A 22338-nucleotide genomic window follows, 5' to 3' on the forward strand; every position below is an offset into this window, starting at 1 on the left:
TATATATCTTTTAGCGATTTGATTCCAGATTGACATTTCTTATTTAATTGCTCTTACAGTGAATGATTATTTTTATTGGCTCTGTTTATCAATACTGACAGCCAAAGTTCTGTCAGAAACATGAAAAAAGTAAAAGTGTATCAAAAATGATTCAGCAGAATAAAAATAACTTTCACAAAGGAAAAGGTGTAAAAATGGAAGCAATACATATGCCATATGTTATACAATAACATGAGAATGAGCGCAATTGTTTTGCTTTTTTTTGGCATTTGCTCATTTTTATTTTAATTAGATACTTTTATTCTTAAGTTAAAACGATCAACTTCCGGTCTTTCTTTTACCTACTAGCGCAACTTTACACAGCAGAGTGCAGATGAATTAATTTGAGGAACAGGTACTAGTCTGACACAAAGCCATTACACTCATTACACTCACATAAACTACACCGTAAACCCACGAGGTGGGCTTAAAACATCCACTGATCAAATAGGCTAGCTAGAGGTCAAAGGTCATCTCCCTCCTCTTTGACACTGGCATAAGCCCAACTGAGCTGTACCTCCTGGTTTGTTTGTGCCTGCATCATCCTGCCACCTGCTGGTCGACCTGCTGTCGGTCACAAGCTTTCATCAATCTTTCCTGCAAACTTAGACTCAGTGGTCCGCAATAACCACACAAATAACTATGTTAGACTGCAGGAGGGGGGCTGGTTATGTCTTCTGTCTCTCCAGCCTCATCTCCATCTGTCTGCCTCACAGTCTGCACCTGCTGTTACATGCAGGCTGCAGAGAGAGAGAGAGAGAAGATGTTCTCTCCTTATTAAACATCCTAAATATGAATATGACAGCTTGATAAATGTTGTGTCCTTACTTTAATCACAGAAAGGCCGTGCTTGTGGGGCCTTCTGACAGAACTGCTTCCTTCCATTTTTTCCACTGCAAAAGAAACTGTATTTAAAGTCCTCTGTTCTCAGAGCAGCTTTTCGACTAAGGAGCTGTCCAAACAAAATGGTGCTTTGGTCATAACTTTTGTCTTTTTTTAGCCTTAACTTCAAAACATCACAGTTCGGAGAGTTTTCTTAGATTCGCATTTCACTACAGAAGCTACTTTTTGCACCAGAAACACTGAGTTAAAAAAAAAGAAGTGGCTGCTGTGGACAAGGAAGCTAGAGTTAGCATCTCTAAACATTATTGCACAAGGAACACTGCTGCCGTGATGGGAGTTACTCCATCACAGTAATCGCCACACCGAAGCCAGGAGCCAAGTTTCTGAGCCAAGCATTCCCCACAGCATCGCACTTCATCCACCTGTTCGTGTTCCTCCCATAGGGCACCCTGCTCCTACCTGGTCTCCAGTTAGCTCATGTGCAGTCAACTCTATGACGTAAAAGAGGCAAACTTGCTCCATGTTTTAACTGTGTACCAAACATATTCAAAATAAATATATTACTCATAAAAATAAATGAATAAAAATAAATCATCTTATCATGTCTTTTATCAATAGCTTTTGGGGCTTTTCATAGAAGTCCACTTCCTTTCTCTGTGTAACTCATTTTCCCTGAACGGGACAAACTTTATTTGACAAATTTAGGAGGCAAGGTAAACCCTGGACAGGTTACCAGTGTGCTGCACTGGTGACCTGTCCAGGCCCACATTGTTTAACTAATATTGTTTTCTTTCAGATTATAATAATCGAGGTTAACTGTATCATAAAAACGATAGGCCTCCGTTTATCTCTTTAATATATTCATTCATTCATTTAGCAGCTGTTTATCTACAGTACCGTGCAAAAGTCTTGAACCACCTCCTTTTGTTTCAAAGGAGTCAGACTTGTAATGTTTTTGAAGGTGATCTTTAGCAACGTTGTTTCCTTTCTTTCTATTTCCCGATATGCTCGTATAACGTAGAGAAAAGACGGGTGGCGCAAGACTTGTGCACAGTACCGTTTGGCGTTGTTATTGGTCACTCAATGGCCTTCATAATGTATTGATGTAAATAACAACATCCGGCCTAAAGTCGTTGACTTCAAAATAAAACAAAGCCTCAAGAAGTTATTTTTGAACACTGCGTTTAGCTTTTAATCTTGTCTGGTAAATCGAACTACTACTACTACTACTACTACTATAATAATAATAATAATAATAATAATATTATTATTATTGTTGTTGTTGTTGTATTATTGTTATAGTTTCCAAAGATTTCAATATCTATTCAGCTTCTCAGAGACCGTTGGTTTTTCAATACACAAAATAAGCAAATATTTTCCTTCCAACAAAAATTAGCAAATGTTTATAAACATATATTTTCTATTCATCTGTAAGCTCATAGCTTGTAAACATAACCCCACCAATAAATAAACATGCAAGAGTTTATTCTGAAAACTCAAACCGGAAGTTCAGTTGATGTTTAACCTGCGGCTAAGCTAACTCCACCTGGCTGCTTGCTCCAGTTGTTTTTGTGGTCCAATACAGCGTGTGTCACCGGTAATAAGTCTCTGTAAGAAGACGGTGGACGAAGAGCGAAGTTTGAAGAATTTTTATTGCTTCCTGGACAAAATGCAGCAGTTTGTTCTTCGGCTGTCTTGCGGGACCCTTAGATGCTGCTGCTGACGGAATAACAGAAGAGCCGCCTTCTGACCCGCCTCAGGTCCGCCTGGAAGCGCTGCTGTCAGTGGCTCTGCGGCAGTGACACGGTTTCTCGTCTGGGCTTTTCAGCTGTATGTACCTCATCTCGCTAAAGGCCCGAGAGCCGCGGCTCTAGCTTGTCTCCTCTTCCTGTGTTTAGGAAGGGCCGTGAACCCTCAGCTGAATGTGGTTCATAATATCTGTGATCTAAAGCATCAGAGCTCATATTTCAGATGAGACTCAACTCTCACACCAAACACCAAAGACTTGTTGATCTCATGAACTGTTACAAGTCCTGTACCAACATGAACGATTTTTATTTTATTACTGGGCAATAAATCAAACATCAGAGTCAAAGCTGAAGGGAATATCCTCAGATCTCTTGTTTTGTTTGACTCTAATAACTCCAAATAGAACATTTCTTCCAGTTTTTCTTGAAAATAACTGAATCAGTTAAACAATGTGATGCATTATTTGAGTAACTTATTAATTAGTTAATAGTTGTGAGAGAATTACAGTAAAACCTGTGTGCGTGTGCTTTAGATGATGCCTTCCTGGGGGGATGTAATGGACAAATCGAGCCGAGTGTGTCGACCCCAGCGGATTAGCGAATCGTCTAAGGTCAGTGTTATTTTGTTAAAAATTATCGCATGGTCTGTAAAGTAGCTTCAGGTTAATCGACTAATAGTTGTAGACAGTTGTCTATCCAAAGTGCAGAGGATCTGGGGACTGTTTTCATCCCTCTGGTAAGTTGAGAAGTCAGCTCATTTCTAGCATGAGAGACAAAATCAGACAATGAAAATCTCTGCAGATCTCTCGCTACTGCTTGTACAGTAACACTGCGAGTGCCAAGAACTGAAGTTTGGCAGCAGTTGGTTTTATCTGGGGTGTGAATCAGGAGGAATGTGCAAAAGTAAGCAGGCAAAAAGAAGAAGAAAGGCAGCCTGGTTCTTATCAACAAGGTTTCTGAGGAGGCTCCTGGGAGCGGGCACACAGCCGTTTGGAGTAAGGAGTTGTGGTCAGGGTGATGTTGTGCTGTGTTTGCAGGTTTTCCGCTGCGTGGATCATGCTGCTGAACTGCTGCAGGGCCTCAACGAGCAGCGGCAGCACGGCCAGTTCTGCGATGTGGTCCTCGTGGCTGAAGACGAGCGCGTCCCCGCTCACCGAGCCCTGCTGGCGGTCTCCAGCCCGTATTTCAATGCTATGTTTACTTTGGGCATGAAGGAGGAGCACCAGCAGGAGGTATGCAGGCAACGCTGTGAAATTAGCTTATTTATGTACGTAAAATAATATATTAAAATCAATGTGGATCGTTTGTGGGAGCCTTTGTTTCTATCTTAGTTGTACTGAAGTTGTAAATGGAATAGAGTACACGCATGTGTTCTTCCTATCTGCAGGTGGAGCTGGTCGGGATGTCCTTCGTGGGTCTGAAGGCGGTGGTGGACTTCCTGTACAGCGGCGAGCTGCCACTGGACGGAGGAAACATTGACTATGTGCTGGAAGCTGCTCACCTCCTGCAGGTAAGAAACCAGCGAGCTGTTAGGTTTAACGATGCAGGCCAAGCGGCAGCTTCTGGGGCTGATGAGGGAAAGGGCCAGAAACTGCACTTCCTCTGATGGCCACTTGGGGCTGACCCTAAAAGTGAGTCAATCTCAGTAGACTCCCATATTAAAAAAATACTTTACAGCCTGTAGCATTCCAGCCGGACTTTATTCAGACGATGCACTCAATGATCATTACGGATGGACCATGGTGGGGTATTCCAACCCATTTATTCACAAATTGCCATAGACACATCGTAAGAGCTGTAATCATAACATAAAACAAATAAACATTCACTTGATATAACCACGTTTCTGTTATGCTAATCAATTCACAGAAAAGGCACAGGAGGTGCTAGCATCAGCCTGCTAGATCGCTCATAAACTTATTAACAATCAAGTAATACATTTACAAATTGTCCGAAATGTAAACAACAAGTACAACACACAAACATACCTGTTCGCCTTCCAGCTAGATGCTAATTTTAAGATGGATGGAAAACGATAACCTTCTCATTAATCCTTTCTGCGGCAAGCAGTTGCGGTACGATCTTCCTTCCCGGAAGTTGCCCGTTCCGAATTTCAAAATAAGAGTCTAATCTATATTATAAGGTATAATTCGTTCAGGGATTTAACTGTTTGAAAAATATCAAATAAACAAATAATCTGGGTCATTTACACAGCCTGATACAAAAATGGTTTTAGCTCATCAGTTTAGATACTGTTAAGGCTTAAAGTTAGAGGGGTGACCTGTTTGACTGAACTTCTCCTTTTGGAGCATTTAAACTAAATTATCAGGAAAATAATATTTCTAAGAATTTCTGTTTGTAGTGCGAGAGGTTTAATCACCTGTTAAAATCACCTGTTTAACTGTTAAAAATCAATCGGTGGTGATAATTAATGTTACCTATAAAAACTCATGCATTGTTCAGGTATGGCGAGCGGTGGATTTCTGCTGCCAGTTCCTGGAGACAGAGGTGAGCGAGGACAACTACCTGTACCTGCAGCAGCTGGCGCTGCTCTACAGCCTGGAGCGACTCAGCGCCTTCGTCGACCGCTTCATCCTCAAACATTTCTCCATGCTCTCTTTCACCCCGGACTTCCTGCGCGACATTCCTTTCCACAAACTCAACTCCTACCTCTCCAGTGGCCAGGTGAGACGTCCTCACCACGGCTCAGCAGACGAGCTGAAATCAAAAGCACGGTTAGCATTCTGAGAGCCCCTTTCTTCATCGCCAGGTTCAGCACGACAGCGAGCAGGCGCTTCTCCAGGCCTCGCTGCAGTGGCTCAGCCAGACGCCCGAGCGGACCTCCCACGCCAGGCAGCTCCTCTCCCACATTCGGTTCCCTCTGATCCCGGTGGCAGACCTCATAAGCAGGGTGCTTCCAGATGTGCGAGCTCTGCTGCCCGAGGAGGCCGGCTGTGAGGCCCTGGTGGAGGAGGCGCTGGCATACCACGCCAGGACCAGCGCTCAACCACTCCTGCAAACTGGACGCACCACAGTGAGGGGGGGAGTGGAGAGACTGCTGCTCATTGGAGGAGAGGTACAGAAGCTGATTTCATGATTTCACGTGAACATCATGTTAAACCTGCTTTAGATCTGATGTCTTCACACCTGACACTTACTGTGATATGATTTCAGTGTTAGTATTTTAATCTTGAGGCTCGTGTCTCCACTGCTGTCTGAAAAGTGAAACCTGGAAGCTTCACAGCTAGACTTCTCTTGTTTTTTGAGGTTTCCGAGCGTGGGGAGGAGCTTAGCGCTAGCGTTTCCTGTCTGGACGCTGAAACAGGGAGCTGGAAGGTGGAGACTGAGCTGCCGGCCCAGCGGAGTCACCACTGCCTGGCGGTCCTGGGAGGTTTCATCTTCACCGCCGGCGGGAGCTCGTCCAGGGACAACGGTGGAGACGCTGCCTGTAACCTTCTGTACAGATATGACCCCCGCCACAACCAGTGGACCAGGGTAGAGTGTAGAAAAGTCCCCTCCCTCCAGCCGCTTTGATAGTCTGAGGTCGTTTAGCAGCCCAGACTCACGAACAGCGTGTTTTTGCAGGGTGCCCCGATGAACCAGCGGCGAGTGGACTTCTACCTGGGGACCGTGGGAGAGTACCTGATCGCTGTGGGAGGGAGGAATGATACCGGAGCTTTGTCGTCAGTGGAGGTCTACTGCCCTGCTGAGGACTGCTGGTCCTACGTGGCAGGACTGCCCAGGTTACTGCTGACTCCGCCTCTTTGATTGAGGAATATCTCTGATAGCTGAGCTGTGAGGACTGCGTTTACACTCCACACATGTAAAAAACTGTTTGTGTTTTGCAGGCTTACTTACGGTCACGCTGGTACAGTCCACCGTGGCGTCGTCTACATCTCGGGCGGTCACAACTATCAGATCGGCCCATACCGCCGGGACGTCCTGAGCTACAATCCGTTGCGGGATGGCGATGTGTGGGTGGAACGCCAACCCATGTCTCTGGCTCGGGGCTGGCACTGCATGGCCTCCCTCGACAACCTAATCTATGCCATCGGAGGCAGCGATGACCACGAGGACACCTCGGAACGCTTCGACATCCTGCAGGTGGAGTCCTACGACCCACGCGGCGACCAGTGGACCAAGATTGCGCCGCTGCTGCTGCCCAACAGCGAGGCGGGGCTCGCTGTGTGGGCAGGTAGGATCTATGTTCTCGGGGGCTTCAGCTGGGAGAGCATGGCGTTCTCCAGAGCCACACAGGTATACGACCTAGACAAGGGGGCGTGGTCCAGAGGGCCCGACCTGCCCAAATGTATAGCAGGGGCTTCGGCATGCGTGTGCACCGTGAAGCCTCCGCCGCTGTCAGCCTCGCCACAGAAGCTCAGAAACCAGATGGAGGAGCCATTATTCTGTACTACGACTGACACGGTGACCAGCGGATCTGCGACTCTCCAGTCTGTTTACAGTGCAGGCAGGCCACAGAGTCAAGCTCAGCCACAATCCCAGCAGATCAGCTACTCTCAGTGGCAGCCAACACCTCCTCATGGTGCAGCTGACGCTTTTATTCACATGTAATAGATCTCTGAGTATGGATGCCGCTTTGCAACCCTCCTCCTTTTCTTGCTGCATCTGACACTTAATCAGTGTTGTATCTGTCGCTGCCACTGACTGTCTCATAACTGCATAGCTGTTTGGTGCTCTGTAGTTTCACTGAAATGTGGACTGTAAATAATGTGAGTGCAGCGTGTGGAACAAGACGTCAGTCGTCTGCTAATGAGCCTGATTTGTTGACATTTAAGCTGTCGACTACTAAAACATAAAACTGTGCACGGTTAAGGTTCTCTAGAAGTTGCGTATTTGGGAAGAATCACAGATTTGATATTCCTCTAAATACAGGAAACAGAACAAGCTGCATTTAAAAGAGGTTTTTTTTGTTCTTGCTTTTAGGATTAAACGTGAATGTTTTTAAAAGATGTCATCTCTGCCTTTGAAGCAAAAGCTGCATTCATTACTACTGCATTTTTCAGAAGTATTCGTCTGTGCATTTGTACATTTTTTCTTTAATTAAAAAAAATATTAAAAGAGAAAAGCGAGCTTATCATTGGCTCTTATCATTCTAAACATTTCATCGTTATTAGTAAACAGGTCACTGATGGATGCTCCAGCGCTGGTCGTTGTGGCGTCTTCTCTCTCAGGTGAAGGGGTAGTACGGGTGAGACTTGATTCTGAGAGACAAAAGAGCAATCATTGGTTTGATGCTGGAGAATGCAGCTACAGCAGGAAGGTGGTTGACTTACTCTTCAATTTCACAGGCCTTCCACCCTCGGTTCAGTCCCTTCAGAGCACTCAAGTCTTCTTCAGTCAGACTGAAGTCAAAGATCTGCAGGGAAACCGACAACGAGGCTCTAAATATACTTACACTACACTCCTGAACTAAAACTATACAATTGCTGAGGCGCTGTCAACTGAAATTGAACTGGGGCCTTCTGTGTAATAACAATTTGTACCACACAATGGTGCAGTGAGTCAACCAGAGGGCCTGCCCCCTAGTGGTCGTTAAAAAGAGTGCAGGTTTAATACCCCCACCGAGAAAATCGTGGTAAGCATCTTTGTCTCACCAGAGCGACAATGGTTTCTTACCTTTGTGTTTTCAAGGATGTGGTGAGGCTTTTCACTCTTGGGGATGACTGCAACACCCTGCTGCACGTGGTACCTCAGCAGGACCTGAGACAAGTTCACTGTTACTAACTAATGAGTGCACACACACACACACACACACACACACACACACACACACACACACACACACTTTATCAACCTGACCTGTGCAGGACTGCGTTTGTGCTTCTTGGCGATATCAGCAATGACTGGGTCCTCCAGCAGCTTATATGGATCTGTGTCTTCTCTTAACCTGTGACACGGAAGGATTTATGAAGACGGGTTAAGAGATGAACAAGGCCTCTGTTGGATGTAGCTATTAGCTACTGTTAGCTGCATATATCTAAAAGATGCAGACCACAAAGAGACATAAAGTTAGCTCTACCAAATGGAAAGAGACAAACTAATATGGGGACACAAAAGAACCACTGAGATAAAATATATCTGCAACCTAAGAGGACCACACCATTATAAATAGTGCATGTGTTTATGTTTGTGCCATGAAAACCATCCTAAATATCAGGATATATTTACATCTATTTTTCCCTACCCCAATAGTCGAATTCCATAAAATAGTTTGCACTTCATCAAAATGAGATCCAGAGTCTGCACAGCAAGTTTGTTATGACCTTTACTTCCTATGAGTCAGTTTACTGGCCGAACTTTTAAAAATATTCAAAAAACATCTCTTTTTTATCTTCTCAGACTTGGAGATATGTTATATATCTGTATATATAATAAAGGTTTCAAACATTTAAAGAACAAAAAGTTCTTCGTGTCTGTTTTTCTGATTTGGTTGTCGGTGTGGATCATGAGGCAAGACCTCGTACAGTTCTGAGGGTCTCCCAGGTGAACCGAAGGGGCTGTAGGCTGTCAAGGCAATGTTCTTGGATTTGCAGAACTCCATCATATCTGTCTGGATCAGGTAAGGATGTAGCTCCACCTGTGGACGACATGTAAACGTACAACAGTCGAGTCGAGACTCTAAAACGTTTCAGTAGCTCACAATTTCTCACTTTACAGAAAACACATGTGACATTATCACAAGAAAAAGAACACGACACCGGAAGAATCTGCACAATCATAATAATTCAGCTCCGGACTGATTCACCAATGCAGGAAAACAAAGTCCAACTTTGAGCAACTAAATTGAAAATAAAAAATGTTTACTAGTCCTTACTAAACACGGCTTTCCAAAACTCCGCACTGTCGTAAGAAGTCTGACAACTTAGTTCAGGACTGATAGTGACTGACTTAAACAGGACTGATTTCTGGAGAAACTGCAGTGGGATTGTTGCTGCTGCTGGACCTAGCCTGTTATTTGGTGGTTGGATTGGTCAGCTACAAAAGCTAATGGTGTTAGCAGCTGATACTGTTAAAAGGCTTTAAAGAGTGAAATAAACGTTTTTAGGCATCTTAGCGCTGATCAAATTGAATAACCCACTGATGACTTTTTTTCTTTTTTCAACAATTCTACAAAACCTGAAGCACTTTTGTCTTCCATTAATAAAGTGGACAACCCTCCACTTTATTAATGGAAGTCCCTCAAGTCCCTCCTGTCACTGTCAGGAGGGACAGACTGTCTGAGAGGACAAGGCAGAAATTTCAATGCACCATATCTCCTTAACTTTAAATTGCTTCCATCTGTGTCATTAAAAGCAGTTAAAGTTACCACGATGACTACATTCTATATACAGCTAGCTGAAAAAATAAGAGATGTTAAATCATTTATTACCCCAAATTCTAGGAAAGTGTGTTACAACAGTGATGCAAAATACAAAAAAATGAAGAGCTCTGATTTAAAATAAATGCAGGGATTGTGATGTGAGGAGGCAAACAGCACTAATGAATTTCCTCAGCAGCAGTGTGCTACCACTGCAATGATCTGAACTTGTTCCTCACACACAAAGGACGAAGGCTATGTTGGTCTGGATAGGCTGAAAATGAAAGGAAATCCAAAACCACCAATCAGAGTGATCGATTTCAAATCAGCTATCAGTTAAGCAGCTGTTACACTTAGCAATTAATAACTGGCTCAAACAGACTGACAATGAATGGAAATGGTACTCATAAAATGTCTTACACAACCACGTGTGTGTGTGTGTGTGTGTAAATATTTAGACTTCTTTGTGAGGACAGAAAATTGGCTACTAAACTTGTGGGGACCAGCACTTTGGTCCCCACAAGTTTAGGCATTCATTTTTGATGGTTAGGGTAAGTGGCTAGGGAAAGCATAATGTCAATGAGATGTCCTCACTAAGATAATGAGTGTGTGTGTGTAACAGAGAGAGATTAACCTATGCCAAAACTGTAGAAGCACACATTGTGCAATCAAGCCTCGTGTTTCAGACCTTAAAGCTGTGTTTCTGTGATGAACCGTCTGAGGCTAGTTAGGTGCAAAAGCTTTGGAAAAGTTTTTTTTATCTATAACATATAATGGGATTGATTGTAACCGTAGAAACAAACCTCTGGGAACATGCTACATCTTTGTACAAACACCAGTTAATTACAAAATGAACTAGGAGATGTTGTAGAGCTCGTGGAAATGAGCCTTCACAGCTTCAACGAATGTAAATGGACGCATCTGCAGTACCTGATTGACCGCAGGGGGAACCCTGCACAGAGCGAGGAGTCTCTCCAGCTGCAGGATGCTGAAGTTGGACACACCGATGCTCTTTACTTTCCCCGAGGCTTGCAGTGCTTCCATCCCCTGCAAACACAAGACAAGTTTTTACAATTTAGTTTGCCTGAAAAAAATCAGCTTTTAATATCAGTTAGATCACAGATAAAAATGTAAAAGATTGTATAAGAATTTAGTTAAATGATGCATGGAGCTGTATTTATATGATTCACAGTTCACATCTGGGTCATAACTATTTACTTTGACCATTTTATTATCATTTATGGTTCATTTATCTGTCATTAACATTTACTCATATGATTATTCAGTGCTGTTATTCAAACAAGCATACAGTCTGTCTCTTCTTACCCTCCACACATCTACGTAGTCTACGTCAGAGGTCACTATCTTTCCATCCTTCCTTGGGAAAAGCTCATCACCCATTTTCTGCAGTGAAAATAAAAGTCCATCAGACAGATGGCACATCTTTCCCCACAGTGCACCCTCTTTCAGTTCTAAGGCTTTCATTCCTTTTTTTGAGCAGTGTATTTTTAAATACAACCTGACATGAACAACAACTCCTGACACATTACACCGTGTCGATTTAACAAAACCTAAGCCAGGATGCAGAAGCAGAAAAACTGCATCCAACGTTTCAGAAGCTCGTTCAGCTGTTTTTAGCAGCAATGACCTTCCCAGATCGATGGGTAGTTCCTCCTCTAAGATCACTGCCGATATCTTTCCTCTTTGGCATTTGTTAAAACACACACCTGAATATTCTAGACCAGCACACTTCCACAACGTCTTCTTTTACAGAGGTGCTCATGCTTGCTGATTTGGTTACCAGCACTTAGCTCCTTGAATAAATTTGCCTAGAATGTCTTTATTGTTAAAGTGAGTTTAACAGATGGATACTGCACTGGAGTCTCTGCTTTTATCTCCAATTTGCCTGAATGGGAATTGAATACAAGGTTGACTCCTGAAGGTCGACTATTCCAGAAGATGAACTTATTCTTAAGTCAAAGCCAAATGAAGAATGGCAGAATAAAGGACAGTGAAACTGTCAGAATTGGAAATCTCTGCTCAACCTTTAGGCCAACAGGGAAATGCACAAGATAAAGATCCAGGTAGTCCAGTTGGAGATCACTTAGGGACTTATTGAGGCACACAGGGATGTCTTCTGGGGCATGATGGGTACACCACAGCTAGAAAGGTTAAAGCACAGCGAGATAAACATTAACATACAGCAGTGTGATGCATAAATCTGGGTACTTTGAAATAATAATTCAATTCATTTTTACAGACAAAGAAAACCCCAACAATCATATGACCCCCTATGAGCAAGTGCTTTGGCAAAAGTGGAAAGAAAAACTCCCTTTTAACAGGAAGAAACCTCCAGCAGAGCCAGGCTCAGGGAGGGGCGGGGCCATCTGCTGCAACTGGTTGGGGATAGAGGGGAGGAAGATGGGACAAAGACATGCTGTGGAAGAGAGCCGGAGATTAATAATAACTAATGAAATATCAACTCAATGTGGGTCCAAAAAAAAAGGTGACTGAAGAAGAAACACCCAGTGCATCATGGGAATCCCCCAGCAGTCCACACCTATTGCAGCATAACTAAGGGAGGATTCAGGGTCACCTGGTCCAGCCCTAACTATATGCTTTAGCAAAAAGGAAAGTTTGAAGCCTAATCTTGAAAGTAGAGATAGTGTCTGTCTCCTGAATCCAAACTGGAAGCTGGTTCCACAGAAGAGGGGCCTGAAAACTGAAGGCTCTGCCTCCCATTCTACTTTTAAATACTCTAGGAACAACAAGTAGGCCTGCAGAGCGAGAGCGAAGTGCTCTAATAGGGTGATATGGTACTACAAGGTCATTAAGATAAGATGGGGCCTGATTATTTAAGACCTTGTATGTGAGGAGCAGGATTTTGAATTCTGGATTTAACAGGAAGCCAATGAAGGAGAAATATGCTCTCTCTTTCTAGTCCCTGTCAGGACTCTTGCTGCAGCATTTTGGATCAGCTGAAGGATTTTCAGCGAGTTTTTTGGACATCCTGATAATAATGAATTACAGTCGTCCAGCCTGGAAGTGATAAATGCATGAAGTAGTTTTTCAGCGTCACTCTGAGACAGGATATTTCTAACTTTAGAGATGTTGCACAAATGGAAGAAAGCAGTCTTACATATTTGTTTAATATGTGCGTTGAAGGACATTTCTGGTCAATCTAACAGACAAAAAGTAAAAGAAAAAGATTGGAAAGGACAAATAAGAAGTTCGGACTCTTCCTCCTCATGCTGTCCCACCTCTAACACCAACTACTTTCCCACCTTGCTGACAATAAACATATCTTCACGTCGGATGATACCCTGCTGCATCTTGGAGCGCAGAGCCTTTCCAATGTCCACCTCGTTTTGATAACTGTAGGCAGTATCTATGTGGCGGTATCCAGCCGCGATGCCAGTCTCTACTGCACCCTGGATCGAGGTCGGGGACAGATGAGAGGACTGCAACAAGCAGGACAGTAGAGTTAGTGTCTGCTAACCTTACTCTTGGTTCCTGGGCACATTTACACCAATGTAGAGAGAATTTGTGTGAGATAGATAATACAACAGATAATACAAAGTTGAGAGGGTCAAAATAACATCACAGATGTACATGAAGTCAAGCAGCACCATTGGTGACAGTCATGCCAATGTCTGATAGGCCTCTTCTCAGCAGGTCACTAAACTGAACTTCTCTACTGTGCTTTTATGGGCATTTTCCATTGATTATCTCACACATGATACAGCATGCTAAGCGGTACAAACAAACCAAGAAGATTTGGCTTCAGTTTTGGTTTGGACTACTTTATTAGTTACTTAGCACCAATTGTCTCTACCCGTGCATTGCACCCCTGCTGTTTATCAGCTTGCTAACTAAGCATGTTAACCTTAGCTGATAACTTCTTGTTAAGATACTAATAATGGGTGACCTCACGCCACTATGTGTCAGATACAGCAGGATGGAGGATCTGGATTGCCGCTTGATAGCAAAGTGGTGTGCAAATGTACATCAGTTGCTGATAACCATAGTTAATGGTTCAAATCATATAATACAAGAATCATCAGTTTGCTTTGTATAAATGTGTCTGTTGAGCCACTTGATGACGGCTGAGCTTGGTGTTTGCCTGATGTAAGGCTTTTTTGGATATGTGTTAAATCACATGTAAGATAAAACTTTGATCCAGTTACTGGCTTCATATGTAATTATAAAGTCCGAATATTAATTTCGACCTCTAAAGTTTTGAAACCACTGTTTGGATGCATGTGTCTTATTATTAAACTTGACTCTGCCACCTGAAAGAGTGATCGATGTCTGCCAATCACAATCAAGTCCTTCTAATCACCTCCCTTCACAAATATCAATAAGTATGCCTTTAAATGCATGTATTAGAAACATATAGTAACTCTTAACAATACATGAGAAAACACAGTAACACTGAGCAACTTCTCAAAGTTAAATGCAGATGAAGAAATGGGGCTACCTTCCATGTCCCAAGACCCAGCAGTGGCATTCGAGAGCCGTCATTCAGCTCAACGTTCCTGGCCACCTGTGTGTCCTCCACAGAGTACATTTTCCCCACCGTGAGAGAAAAACAACAAAAAAGCCTCTCAGTTCATAACCGCGCACTGTCACGGCTTTCTTCTTCCTCTTTCCCCCTCAGAGTGCTTCTGCTGAGTCAGTGTCCTTCCTTTTTCTTTGCTGATTTTACTTTAGCTCATGTTTCTGACCTTCACTCACTTGGTTTTCTTCTCTTCCACCCACTCATTTCCTTTTCTTTCTGTGCTATCAGTCCACAAGTTAATTATTGGACAACATGCAGAGAACTTCACTAGCATGTAGTATTTATCTGTAAATAGTAAGTGAGGAGGAATGTGTTGCAAAGGTCACTTCTCCCATCGTGATAGCAATACAAACACGCATGCACACACATGCAAACACGCATGCACACACATGCACCTTGCCTTAGTTGCACTAAAACAAATCCACTGTAATGTTCCCGCTTCCACATTAGATGGCGATCTTGTATCACCGGTTTGTGCAGCCACATTTTTTAAAATGAAAATTATATATATTTTACATTTCTTAAGTCATTTATTGTAAGTTCAGATTTTAATGTCATTTTGTATTTAATACAATTTGTCATCGTATTAATTCCTCACGTCTGTGCTTGTTTCTTAGTGGTTCTCTTATTTTAAAATTGCTTGTATTTTTTTTACATTTATAATTTCACTTTTGGATTAAACTGATTTTATGACACCAACTTCATGTTTTAATATAACTTTTGTTTTAATTTCATGATGTAATTTTTGTCTAATTACATTTGCTGTACCTGATATTTCAAACCCCAGTTTCAATCCTGTTTCTAATCCACCTCATAAAAGTTGTTTTTGGAAGAGTGGTCAACATTTTCAGAAACTGATATCTGAGCCTGTATGCTAAAGAGCCTATAGTAGTTTCAGAGGTGTACTTACGTTTACTCAGAATTTTAACACCTGACAGGTTTTTGGTGTTGTTCAAGTAAATCAAACAAGTAGGTTCTATTTTAAAGAGGCTCAAATGTTTGCTTGTTTCAATATGATGAAAACATCTGCTGTGCTTTTTGTTTTTACATGACTGCACTCCGCATGGTTTCAGTTTGCTTTTTATGTTTTTCCTATTCAAAAACCAAAACCAAGCAATGCACCCAAGCTCTCGTTTGGCATGCAATTCTAATTTCTAAATGCTTTTTGGTTTAGTCTAACCCGATAAGCACAAAAAAAGGAATTCTTTTTAAACGCATGTTCCCATATGGGGACGATGGGTTTATTTTATGGCGTAAAGCAATACAATCACCACAGTTTATGTATAAAACACTTTATCGAGCAGAATGAAGTTTAATGTGTAGATAAGCCAAAATATAAAAACTCTGTGTTTTACACTGAGGTGTATTACATCTTACAAGCATCAACAATAATTGGGCCAGTACTGGGCAAACGATGATGAAGATGGAGCTGAGAGGCAGGAGGAAAAGAGGAAGACCTTAGAAAAAGGTTCATGGAAGTAGTGAAGGTGAACATGCAGAGGGCTGGTGTGACAGAGGAGGATGCTGGGGTGAGATGAAAGCAGATGATGCACTGTGGCGACCCCTAAAGGGAGCCGGAAGAAGAAGAAAACTGCGTCCTTCTGCAGACTGTTTGTCTGATGCAGAAGGACACATTCGTGCATAGCCTTGAACACCAGGAACTATGTCCTGGTCTCACTAGATAACACTAACACTGAACTGTGCCTAAACAGTCTGAAGCGGTAGAGGGCGCTGTGTGGCCTACCCAGTAAAAACGAGGAAGAAGAGGCGGAACCAAAGTAAAACGAAGAAGGGGCACCAGGGTAACCATGGCTAAAGTTGACAGCGGAGCGAAACCACTACAAAATGCCATGAAGATGGCCAAAGTGGCAATACAGCTGGACGGAGGGAACAGACACAAGGTCAGTGAGCCCCGGGGGCCGACAGCACGGACACAGCAGCGGGAAGCGGACAGGAAGCGGCGGGTGGGGATGTAAACAGAGGGAGGGGGCGGAGGCTGTCAGTGGTTAGCCACATAACGTTAACCTGCTCGTTAATTTATACATGCAAAACTACCTTTAATTAATAATGATATTTATTCACTGCCATCCCGAGACTCACCTCAGTGTTTTGTCCTATGAAAGCGCCTTTTTGCTGCATTGTCATCAAGTTTATTGTACACGCATAACACCAGTGTTTACGATGCGTTATAATAAAGAATATTTGCGTCTAAAAACAGAGACAAACCTGGCATTTTCACTCATGTTATTCAAAACACGTCGAGCTAAAATATGCAGAGGAAACAAACACTCTTCTGTGGATTGTGGTTTCTTTTTCGTTTTCCCATCACACTGTGACCACCTGCGTGTGGCCCCCTGACCCGTCGAGTAGACCCTGAAGCTGGTCTGCACTCTGGTGTCTGCACCAAGATGTTTACAACAGATCTTTTAAGTCCTGTAAGCTCTTCGGTGGGACCTCCGTGGATCAGCCTTGTTTGTTCACATTCCACAGATGCTCCCATCTCAAGTCAACACTTTAAACTCGTTGTTTTGCTCCAAATCATTGCTGAACAGTTTCTGCTTTGTGACAGGGCGCATTGTCCTGCTGAAAGAAGCTCCAGCCATCAGAGAGTCTGTAGGGCAGGGGAGTCCAACTCCAGGCCTCAAGGGCCGGTGTCCTGCAGGTTTTAGATCTCACCCTGGGTCAACACACCTGAATCAAATGATTAGTTCATTACCAGGCCTCTGGAAAACCTCAAGACATGTTGAGGAGGTCATTTAGCCATTTGAATCAGCTGTGTTGGATCAAGGACACATCTAAAACCTGCAGGACACCGCCCTCGAGGCCTGGCATTCCCCATCCCTGGTCTACATGATCTGCAACCGTGCTCATGTAGGCAGTACCTGTCAAAGTAACATCCATGTGGATGGCAGGATCCAAGGTTTCCCAGCAGAACAGGCCAGCTGTCACTCACACATGCATCAGTGAGCCTTGGCCACCCATCACCCTGTCGCTGTTCCTTCCTTGGACCACTTTGATAGATACTGTCCCCCCCGATCCCTGCAGACCAGGAACACCCCACAACAGCTTATTTGTTTTTAAATTTAAAAAATCAGAGAGCTGCTCTGGGTCACAATTTGGCCCTTCGCTCAAATCTTCACATTTGCCCATTTTTCCTGCTTCTAACGTCACCTTTAAGGACGAAATGTTCACTTGCTCTGTAATATATCCCACCCACTAACACGTTCTTTGATGAAGAGATAATTATTCACTTCACCTGTCGGTGTTTATAAAGTTGTGATTGATCAGCATATATATTTTCCTCTATGGTGATGTTCTCAAACTCGGGTCCTTTACAGGAAGCCTGCGAGTTTGAGGGCTCTGCGCAGTATCTAATATGTTCCTTGGAGTCTGTTTGTGTGCATGTGATATATTTTTCTATTGGCAGAACAAAATAAACGCTGTTGTTTATAAGTTTTGATTGGTTGGGTTGAGGTGACCCCTAACCATAGCTGGCAGTGACCTAATCTGTAGGCACTGTCACCTGTCTGCCTCTGTCCTGGTGCACAGAAACAGTAGGTGTGAATTTAGACCCAGGGCATCCTTTGTACTGGTTAAAGTGCAACTATGTTTCCTCTAAAAACAGATTATCCTCAGCACCACATGTAACCAGTCCAAAGCTGAACTGCTTTCCTGAGTTACAAAACTCTTTCTTTATCAAAGTTGGAGGGACTAAAAACTGCAACTAATGTGTTAATGCGATGCATGCCAGTGTGTGAGGTTATCAGCAGCCTGTGTACTTATAACAACTGATGGCCTGTTTGTGGTCTCTCTGCAGGAAGCTTACTGTGAATACCTCCGGACCATCCACTACATATCACATGCACTTTTGGAGGAAGCTGTTTCACAGAGTAAGAGCTGAAGGAAATGTGTGACTGATGATGAAGGAGCATAATGGTATAAGGTCTCTGCTCAGTTTACCTGTTAGTGTGCGAACAGTCCAGTGCTTGTTAAAGCAGACACTGAACACGGAACATGAACCAGTTTACAAGCAGAACTACCCTCCTGACCGTTTCCTCTGTTCCTTTAATACCTTACGAGAAGCAACCTCTGACAATACAGACGTACCGAAAGTTCCTGGAGCAGTGCTTCCTCGAGTGAGTCAGGCCCACAACTTCAGAGCAGGAAAAAGCATTGCTCACTTCCTGATCCAAAAATCAGTGCTGTTTGTTATTATCAAAGAATTCCCGCAGTCCCGCACTTCAGAACTCTTTAAAATGTTTGTATAGCAGTGGACTCATAAGGTGCACAACATGTGAAAGTGGCAGCTCATTCAGAGTATGAAATGTAACTGCATTAATGTTTCTTAAAGGTACTACATCTTTGATGCTCAAAAATGGAACAAAAATGTTTCAGCATTTGTTATTCATGGATACATCCGAGCAGTTTCATCGCTGTGCGATAGTCCAGATTTAATAGGGGACTATAGGGCTACAGCCCAAAAATGTACAACATGAAAATGGCCAATAATTGAATCTTTTATATGGAGTCTGTTGGTAAATCATATCCTGTGGCCGCCACAGTTACCAAAGCTCTACTCGGTTTAACATCTGTGGGTTTAAAGCTGATTGTTTTTATGAGGCAGATAGGCTCATCTGTTCATCATCTCAGGCTACGTCCACATGAAAACGGCGTTTTCGATCACTGAAAACGGAGATTTTTAAAAACTCCTGCCAGGGTAGAGATTCTCAAAAAACTCTGTGTTTACATGTGGACGCAGAAAACGGAGAGTTACTCACGCAAGCTCAAAGGTGTGCACCTTGTTTGACGTGACGCTGTGCGCCATGTTATTGTTTACATGAGATGAATTTCTACAATGAGACAAAAAACTGTTGCTGTTACTCTGTGTGCAGTTTTTACACGCTTACACATGCAGTTACTGTCCATCCATTCAGAAAGGCAGAGGCGTCGTCAGTTTTGAATAAATTAACAAAAAATGTAATTAAAATTTATGCATGCTGTATGCATTTAGTTCATTCCCAAGTTGTGAGTCTACACCAGCCGAAATCCTGTTTCTGGTTATTAACATTTGAAATGATGAAGGTACTTGAAAAGTAACACAAAATTAGCTGCCTTTCCAGAAAAACACAAAGCTTTTGTCCTGAAGGTTTGCATAAAACCCTGTTTACTCTTTCCCTCCCAGGCTTCTAGACGGGCCAACATTTCTGCACGGCTAGGATTTGGCACGTTCTTGACAACGTTTGACTGCGTTTTTGGCGTTTACATGTGGACGGAGATATTTTTCCAAACTGCACGTGTGGACGGGATTTTTAAAAAGAAAGAAAATGGAAAATCTCCGTTTTCAAAAACACCCGTGTACGTGCGGATGTAGCCTCAGTGTACCAGCAATCATGGCACCATGACCTGTTTGTGTGGCTGCTTTGATCAATCAAAAAGCAGTGTTATCTGCAAGCCATAAGGGTACCACCTGAATGTGAGCGTGTTGGACTCGATGGATTTGTGACCCGGACCAATCAAGGGTTGCTACTCAGTAATCCTCTTGTTCCAACACTGTTAATCATTCCGATCAAGGCTTGAACTAATCAACCATTTGTGAAATTCAATCAGCTTTCTCATGCCATGTGATGACCTGTGTATAGTAGAGAGATTAATCCCATCTCATGGCGTGATATGTGTCTTTCTGGCCTCAGTGGAAAAGGAGATGGTGTCAGTGGAAGTGGCTCGGATGTTGACCCTAGCTGAGCAGTGTCTGGAGCGAGCCAAGTCATTTGTAGGGAAGAGCACCGAGCCCCCCGACCTGTCAGCTTCTGCTTTCTCTTCGGGTTCACCTGGCCTACCAGAGCCCCATCAGACTGCGGTCGTCCCTGCCTCTCACACTGCAGACACTGGTGAGTACGTTCTCCTCCAATCAGAAGCATCTCTTCTGTAAACACACTGGTCAGTCACTGCTAAGTTGGAGCCAGGAGTCACAAGTGAGATGTCACCTGCTGCACAGTGTTACGTCATCTCATTGTGTCTTTAGCCTGAGCTCTTGGTCTCTGTTTGACTGCAGTCACAGTACCTGTGGGTGGTGCTCCTGTGGCCACAGACCATAAATCCTCGAGTCCCAGAGTGAGCGGTCGCAGCAGGCTGTTGTCAGACGAAGCCGAGGAGCCCTCACCTTTCCTGCCTCCCGAAGTCTTCCACAAACTACAAGCAGAAGCGTCGCAGGACACGGGCAAAAAGTAAAGACTGGTTTTCATCAAGGAGAGGAAATATTGCTCCAGTGATAGAAGCTGGACAAACAAAGAAGAACAGACTTAGTAGTTGCTCTGGATTCCTGTAAAAGCACAGTGTTGCAGTCGATTTGTTATCTAAATTGACGCGCGCCGTGAGTCATGTATTGTTTGTTTATGCGTTTGTGCGCTGCAGGGAGCTGACACCCATCGAAGAAGCCTCACGTTTGAACCAGAAGCTGAAAGCTAATTACGAAGCTCGCCTGGCGAGACTCACACCTGGTCAAGCCTACCAGAAGACATCTTTGGTAAGTTTGGGAAATGAACTCGTCTCAGTCTGTTGTCACATACGCTACTTTGTTGTCCTTGTTTGAGCACAAGTTTATTTAAAAATGTAAAGACGTGACAACTTCTGTTAAAACGATTTCCAAAAATGTTACATTTTTTTATTTTAGTGATATATAAAAATTTGTTTAACAGTATTTTTTGTTTGCACCTTTATTTTGCATGTGGAATATAACAGGTAGATGATTTTTCTTAGCCAGAGGACAAACTTCCTGAGGAAGAGTCGGTCCAAACATCCCACTGGTTTTTAGAGTTTCACCTGAAAGAAGGGATTCAATTATTGATATTATTCCTTCCAGTTTTGCAGCATGTGTATACATATTTGGTCCGATTTGCCTGGATATTCAATCACACTTAATCTTTTTTCCCCCTCTAAAGCCACGAGGCTGCCGTGATGTCATCTGACAGAGTTATCATAGACATAACTTAATGATAATGGTCGCGCTCTGATTGCTACTTTCTGTCCCCCGTACTCGCTGAAGTTTGTTGTTCCCTGTCACTAAATGACCACAGCACACTCAATTTGCATGTGTGTGGCACAAATGAAACAAAGGGGGGCTTTTTTTGGAAAAGGGTCTAAAAATTGGTAGGTAAAGTTTATTGAAAACACTTCAATAAACTGTTTTAGATGGATTAGCTCTTGGTAAGTGCATTGCTCACACTTGTCTATAGTGTGCATCAATGAGAGAAGAGCCAAAGTTTCCATAATGAACCAGAAGAAGGCAGGCCTGAGGAGGCAGTACAGGGCTCAGTGTAAATCTCAGAAATTCACCTTCATGTTGATGCTACTTCAATATATTCCCGCTTACTAAACTCCTCCACCTTAATGTAACGCCCTCATCAGCAATGGGCTCTTCAGCAGGGTGCTGCACCCTAACAGAGATGTGAGGAGCATGCCAAAGAACAGGTCAGAGCTGATGGCAAGCAGCATTAGAGTGGTGCTTTTTAAGTATTTAACATTAACATATGAGCATGCTGTGAATGTACATTCAAAGGTAATTTAAAGATAAGAACACACATATTCACATTTTACGTTTGTGTTTGATTTGATTTTGTTACCTGTAAATGAGGCAAAGAAAGAATTTATCAAAATAAAAGTTTAATGTTGCACAAAAATAGTGTTTATTTCGGTTATGCGAACTAAACGCAGCTAGCCGAGTCAAGTTTCATCGCAATGCCAGACTCACTCACCATCTCATTGTTTTCCCAGCATTACTCTTCACATTCATAATGCTCCATTACATCATGTATTTCATCAGCTCCAAACAA

At 43.1% G+C, this 22338-nt stretch overlaps 3 protein-coding genes across 8 annotated transcripts in view; 2 read left to right on the forward strand and 1 right to left on the reverse strand.

The window, feature by feature from the left end:
* The first annotated feature begins 2390 nt into the window (after positions 1-2390).
* klhl36 (kelch-like family member 36) lies at positions 2391-7985 on the forward strand. 3 transcript variants are annotated; one of them, XM_086302107.1, is made up of 9 exons: positions 2391-2662; positions 3164-3241; positions 3668-3862; positions 4018-4140; positions 5094-5315; positions 5401-5706; positions 5898-6125; positions 6216-6373; positions 6479-7983. In XM_086302107.1, exons 2-9 carry the CDS (start codon positions 3164-3166, stop codon positions 7200-7202), a joined length of 2034 nt encoding a protein of 677 aa, XP_086158233.1. In that variant the 5' UTR covers positions 2391-2662; the 3' UTR covers positions 7203-7983. The 3 variants fall into 3 exon arrangements, with proteins under 3 accessions (XP_086158233.1, XP_086158232.1, XP_086158230.1); XM_086302106.1 differs by having other exon boundaries at positions 2391-2712; positions 6479-7982; XM_086302104.1 differs by having other exon boundaries at positions 2391-2712; positions 3164-3862; positions 6479-7985.
* On the reverse strand, positions 4861-14771 carry LOC147326744 (aldo-keto reductase family 1 member B1). 2 transcript variants are annotated; one of them, XM_086302108.1, is made up of 11 exons: positions 14429-14771; positions 13233-13409; positions 13088-13129; positions 11994-12110; positions 11275-11352; positions 10879-10995; positions 9116-9228; positions 8451-8538; positions 8268-8351; positions 7925-8007; positions 4861-7852 (listed from the first exon to the last, which is right to left on the reverse strand). In XM_086302108.1, the coding sequence occupies exons 1-11, from the start codon at positions 14516-14518 to the stop codon at positions 7819-7821; spliced, it is 1023 nt and encodes a 340-aa protein (XP_086158234.1). In that variant the 5' UTR covers positions 14519-14771; the 3' UTR covers positions 4861-7818. The 2 variants fall into 2 exon arrangements, with proteins under 2 accessions (XP_086158234.1, XP_086158235.1); XM_086302109.1 differs by lacking the exon at positions 13088-13129 and having other exon boundaries at positions 14429-14766.
* A 1480-nt stretch (positions 14772-16251) lies between these two features.
* Positions 16252-22338, forward strand: part of vps9d1 (VPS9 domain containing 1) — a 36954-nt gene continuing 30867 nt past the window's right edge. For all 3 annotated transcript variants that reach the window (XM_086302111.1, XM_086302113.1, XM_086302112.1), the window contains exons 1-5: positions 16252-16410; positions 18327-18399; positions 20200-20397; positions 20562-20733; positions 20921-21032. In XM_086302111.1, coding sequence (XP_086158237.1) covers positions 16318-16410; positions 18327-18399; positions 20200-20397; positions 20562-20733; positions 20921-21032 — 648 coding nt within the window. In that variant the 5' untranslated portion in view covers positions 16252-16317. The remainder of the gene's footprint in view (positions 16411-18326; positions 18400-20199; positions 20398-20561; positions 20734-20920; positions 21033-22338) is intronic.

The sequence above is a fragment of the Aulonocara sp. 'chitande type north' Nkhata Bay genome, linkage group LG7, assembly GCF_057382095.1.
Source record: "Aulonocara sp. 'chitande type north' Nkhata Bay isolate Kocher_YH1m ecotype deep benthic linkage group LG7, A_spYH_male_GT1.1, whole genome shotgun sequence".
NCBI lineage: Eukaryota > Metazoa > Chordata > Actinopteri > Cichliformes > Cichlidae > Aulonocara > Aulonocara sp. 'chitande type north' Nkhata Bay.

What these genes read in the sequence shown, in the direction of transcription:
- klhl36 (XM_086302104.1), top strand. Translation starts at nt 3,524, where the DNA reads ATGTGCAAAAGTAAGCAGGCAAAAAGAAGAAGAAAGGCAGCCTGGTTC. An exon ending in AAGCTGCTCACCTCCTGCAG is followed by an intron (nt 4,141 to 5,093) that starts GTAAGAAACCAG and finishes TGCATTGTTCAG; the next exon opens with GTATGGCGAGCGGTGGATTT. An exon ending in TGCTGCTCATTGGAGGAGAG is followed by an intron (nt 5,707 to 5,897) that starts GTACAGAAGCTG and finishes TTGTTTTTTGAG; the next exon opens with GTTTCCGAGCGTGGGGAGGA.
- LOC147326744 (XM_086302108.1), bottom strand. Translation starts at nt 14,518, where the DNA reads ATGTACTCTGTGGAGGACACACAGGTGGCCAGGAACGTTGAGCTGAAT. An exon ending in TTCCCCCTGCGGTCAATCAG is followed by an intron (nt 9,229 to 10,878) that starts GTACTGCAGATG and finishes TGTCGTCCACAG; the next exon opens with GTGGAGCTACATCCTTACCT. An exon ending in ACAAACGCAGTCCTGCACAG is followed by an intron (nt 8,352 to 8,450) that starts GTCAGGTTGATA and finishes AACTTGTCTCAG; the next exon opens with GTCCTGCTGAGGTACCACGT.